At 37.8% G+C, this 4,208-nt stretch overlaps 1 protein-coding gene across 1 annotated transcript; it reads right to left on the minus strand.

Annotated features, from left to right (window-relative positions):
* Window positions 1-224: 224 nt before the first annotated feature.
* LOC138887062 (uncharacterized mitochondrial protein AtMg00810-like) lies at window positions 225-4,006 on the minus strand. Its single transcript, XM_070168774.1, has 4 exons — window positions 3,696-4,006; window positions 3,023-3,602; window positions 2,786-2,857; window positions 225-347 (listed from the first exon to the last, which is right to left on the minus strand). Exons 1-4 carry the CDS (start codon window positions 4,004-4,006, stop codon window positions 225-227), a joined length of 1,086 nt encoding a protein of 361 aa, XP_070024875.1.
* Between the last annotated feature and the right edge of the window lie 202 nt (window positions 4,007-4,208).

Here is a 4,208-nt window from a genome sequence, read left to right on the forward strand (position 1 = left end):
AAATAAGGTAAGTAAAGTAAGAACAATAGAGCTAAAGGACAATGTTGACGAACAATAGGCAAATAGTAGAGAGTATATTCTTTTCTTAGTGATCAGATCATGTTACAAATGATTGGGATCCCCTTTATATAATAGGGGAACCCTAAATAAGGAATATTTCTATTTACAGTTGACTGCAATTGTACTTTTGCACTGCTGAGTTTTCAATCTGTTACTGGGTTATTCTACTGGTTGTTATTGGTTTGCGGTGTTGCTGAATCTGCTGTTGCTGTGGTATTATTGCTGTTGACTCCTACTTCTTTTGTTCCTGTACTACTGTTTCCAGGTACACATTTGTACACTCTCGGCTTGAAGAGAAAAATGAAATATTAATCAGGCTTTGTTCCTGTTGAATTCCTCCTGTTTGGATTTGTGTTTGAATACAATTTCCCTTTGTTTGTATAAAAATGTAGTCGATTGATTAATGAGTAATGATGTTGCATATGTTAACTTCTTCATCTAATAATATTAGTTCAAATTAATCAAAGTTGTTTCGATATTATCATCTGTCTCATGTTCTAGTATTATTGAGTAATAAAATATAGAATGAAAGCAGTTTTCCTTTGTACAAACTCGATCGCAATTTTCCATTCACATTAGCCTTAACTTAATAACTAATAAGTTACGTTTTCAGCATGTAATTAATTGAGAAATTTTCTTTTATTTTTAGAGACAAACTTAATAGGAAAATGTAGCCGTTATAGGTTTATCCTTTAAAATAAAAATGAGACGAGCCTCGCTAAATAAATCATCCATCGCCGGGGCCCTCAATAAAATACATAACCATTGACTAGACTTTGGATTTGGCCGTCTAATGAACCTTTACGGCCTCTTCCTAAAATAACAATACGTTAGTCTCTTTAGGACGCGCCTTAATAAGCCTTACCTTCTTAAACTCGGGTGCACATTGATGTGACCCAAATCCAAATCTCAACGGAGTCGAAATGTGTCTCTAATCACGGGTATATTGATTGTGACGTGGTTCGAGATGCGTGTCCATGACGTTGCAAATTCCTGTTGAAAAATAAGAACGAGATGAGCCTCGCCGAATAAAAAATACAAAATTGCGGGGCCCTTAGTAAATACTTGTTTTAAATTTGCTTAGACTTCTGGATGGACCGTTTAGCAAAATTCCACGGCCCTACCCAAAGTAGATGATACGCTAGTCGCTGTAGGCGCGCCTTTAATAATTTAATTTCCTTAAACTCGGGTGCACATTGATGTGACCCAAATCCAAATTTCAACGGAGTCAAAGTGTGTCGACGACCACAGGTACATTGATTGTAACGCGGTTCGAGATACATTTTCACAACCTTGAAATTCTTGATAAAAATAGTAAATGATAAAAGCGGTTAAAAGTTAAATTTTGCACATAAGTTCACACTTGTATAAAATCAGATAAATAAGCCAAATATGACAGTTAAGCGACCGTGCTAGAACCATAGAACTCGGGAATGCCTAACACCTTCTCCCGGGTTAACAGAATTCCTTATCCGGATTTCTGGTACGCAGACTGTAATATGAAGTCATTCATTTCCTCGATTCGGGATTAAAATTGGTGACTTGGGACACCCTAAATCGCACAAGTGGAGACTCTGAAATAATTAAACAAATCCCGTTTCGATTGTCCTTTAATTGGAAAAAACTCCCATGTACCCTCGCGGGTGCGGAAAAAGGAGGTGTGACACCTAGTACGGAATCGTACAATCTTATTCCGTGATTCACGCCATGATCTTGGGGACGTGGAAGGAATCTAGCTCATTCTGTTAGAAACTCATAACGGTACTATTTCGGGGTCGAGCACACTTGGCCTCAATATTCCCCGAACTACTATCTTCGGGCATCGCACTTTGTGTTTGAGCTCGGGTCTGGTCCACCGGTTTTGAACTTCGACCTCGCCCGGACCCGAGCCTAGGACGGAACCTTGATCCTATAAATCGGGGGCATATAATTTTGACTGTATACAATGTCAAATCCTAATATTTTGAACACATTACTGACAATTGTTGTTTTGTTCATAAATGACAATTATTTTCTTTATTATCTAATTAAATTTATGGGACTTTTCACGACATTTGATTCAAATTAATATTATTCTTGTTCGTAAGATTTCTTAAAATATATGTCATTAATAATCTGGTTATATCAATGTACATGTAATGTTATTATTAGATAGAAATTAGTAAATCATTCAAATTACATAGATCTCTTGAGGAATGGGATGGGTGTATGAAGTGAGAATCATTAAGGCTTTGCTCAAAATAGGGCAGTCTGGTGCATAAAGCATCCAATGTTCGCGTAGGATCCAGGAAACGGCTGCACCCTCTTACTAGCTTGAATCGACATGGATTTTGAGGAAAAATACTAACTAGGGCTTGAAGTTTCATAGGGAAAGAGAGAGATTGAGCAGAGCTTTATTTCTCATCTTTTTATGTAAAATAAAATATTTCTTCTGTTCAAAATAGAATGTGGGCCACTATATTTAAATGACCCATTCAATCCACTAAAGCTATAAATTAAAATGGGGGTTTGTACTAACTACACTAACTAGCCCACATCAGAACAAATATTAAACTCAATACCCCCCTCCCTCCCCCTTCAAGTTGGAGGGTGGTAACACTCCCAACATGCTGATATGGAAATGATGGACTGCCCCAGGTAGAGGTTTGGTAAGAATGTCAGCCATTTGGGTAGAGCTAGAAGTGTGTAGTATAGAAATCAAGCCATCATTCAGCTTGGTGCATACAAAGTGACAATCCAACTCTATATGCTTGGTCTGCTCATGGAAAACAGTATTCTTTGCAATGTATATGGCAACCTAGTTATCACAGTAGACAGGAATAGAAGAAAGATTATTAAACCCAAAATCGGATAAAAGTCTAGAGAGCCGGGTAACCTCAGCCAAAGCTTTGCTCAAGGACATATACTCAGCCTCAGCGGAGGATAGAGAGACAACATGTTGTTTCTTGGATTTTCAGCTGACCAAACTGCCACCCAGCATAATGCAAAAACCAGTGTCTGACCGTCTACTATCAGGACAAGAACCCAAATCACTGTCACAATAAACTTGAAGAGAAAAATTAGAGGAGTTGTTGAAGAATAACCCAAAATCAGAAGTCCCTTTCAAGTACCTCAAGAGGTGCAAGGCAGCTTTCATAAGAGGAACACAAGGATGCAGCAAAGAAAATGACAAATCTGGCCTAGTATGTGTTAAGAAATTTAACTTGCCAATCAAACTCCTATACAACTCAGGACTGGGTACACGATCACCCATATTGGCCTTCAATTTCTCATGTAACTCAAGAGGGCAGATCACAAAAGAAGACACATCAGAACAAAATTCTTTCAGGAGATCATGAATGAACTTGCGTTGATGGAGTAAAACACCAGAAGGAGTGTACAAAACCTCAATACCAAAAAAATAATTCAACAAGCCTAAGTCTTTGATTTTGAACTGAGCATGCAAGAAGACTTTCAAGGTAGAAATTTCATCTAAATCAATCCCAATAAGAACTATGTCATCTACATAAATAGCCAAGATAACAAGAGAATCCCCAGACCCTCTAGTAAATAAAGAATAATCATTTAAGTAGTGAACATAGCCCCTAGACTGTAAGACGTGGGAAAGATTAGCATACCACATCCTGAAAGCTTACCTTAGCCTATAGAGAGATTTTTGCAATTTGCACACGAGGGTACCACATAAGGAAGTGGAGGGAACAGACAATCTAGGAGGAAGTTTCATATACACTTCCTCATCCAAACCACCATGCAAGAATGCACTATTTACATCACTACTAGAAACACATGGATTTCCTGCGGCAAAATTAGTGGGAAACTGGTGGGAAAATTGAGTTTCCACACCGCATTCCCACCGAAATGAGTCACCAGGAAAACGTTTGGTGGGAAATATCTTCCCAAAGAAGCGGTGGAAAATTTCCCACGGATAAAGTATGAACTTTCCCATTGATAACCGTGGGAAATATACAATTTCTGAAAAATAAAGTATGAACATTCCCACCGATATTTGCGTGAAATGTGTTAATTTTGAAAATAAAAGTATGACCTTTCCTACCAATATCAGTGGGATAAATGCAAATTATGAAAAAAAAAGTATGAACTTTTCCACTGATATCAGTGGGAAATATGCAAGTTCTGCAACTAAAGTG

The sequence above is a fragment of the Nicotiana sylvestris genome, chromosome 3, assembly GCF_000393655.2.
Source record: "Nicotiana sylvestris chromosome 3, ASM39365v2, whole genome shotgun sequence".
Lineage (NCBI taxonomy): Eukaryota > Viridiplantae > Streptophyta > Magnoliopsida > Solanales > Solanaceae > Nicotiana > Nicotiana sylvestris.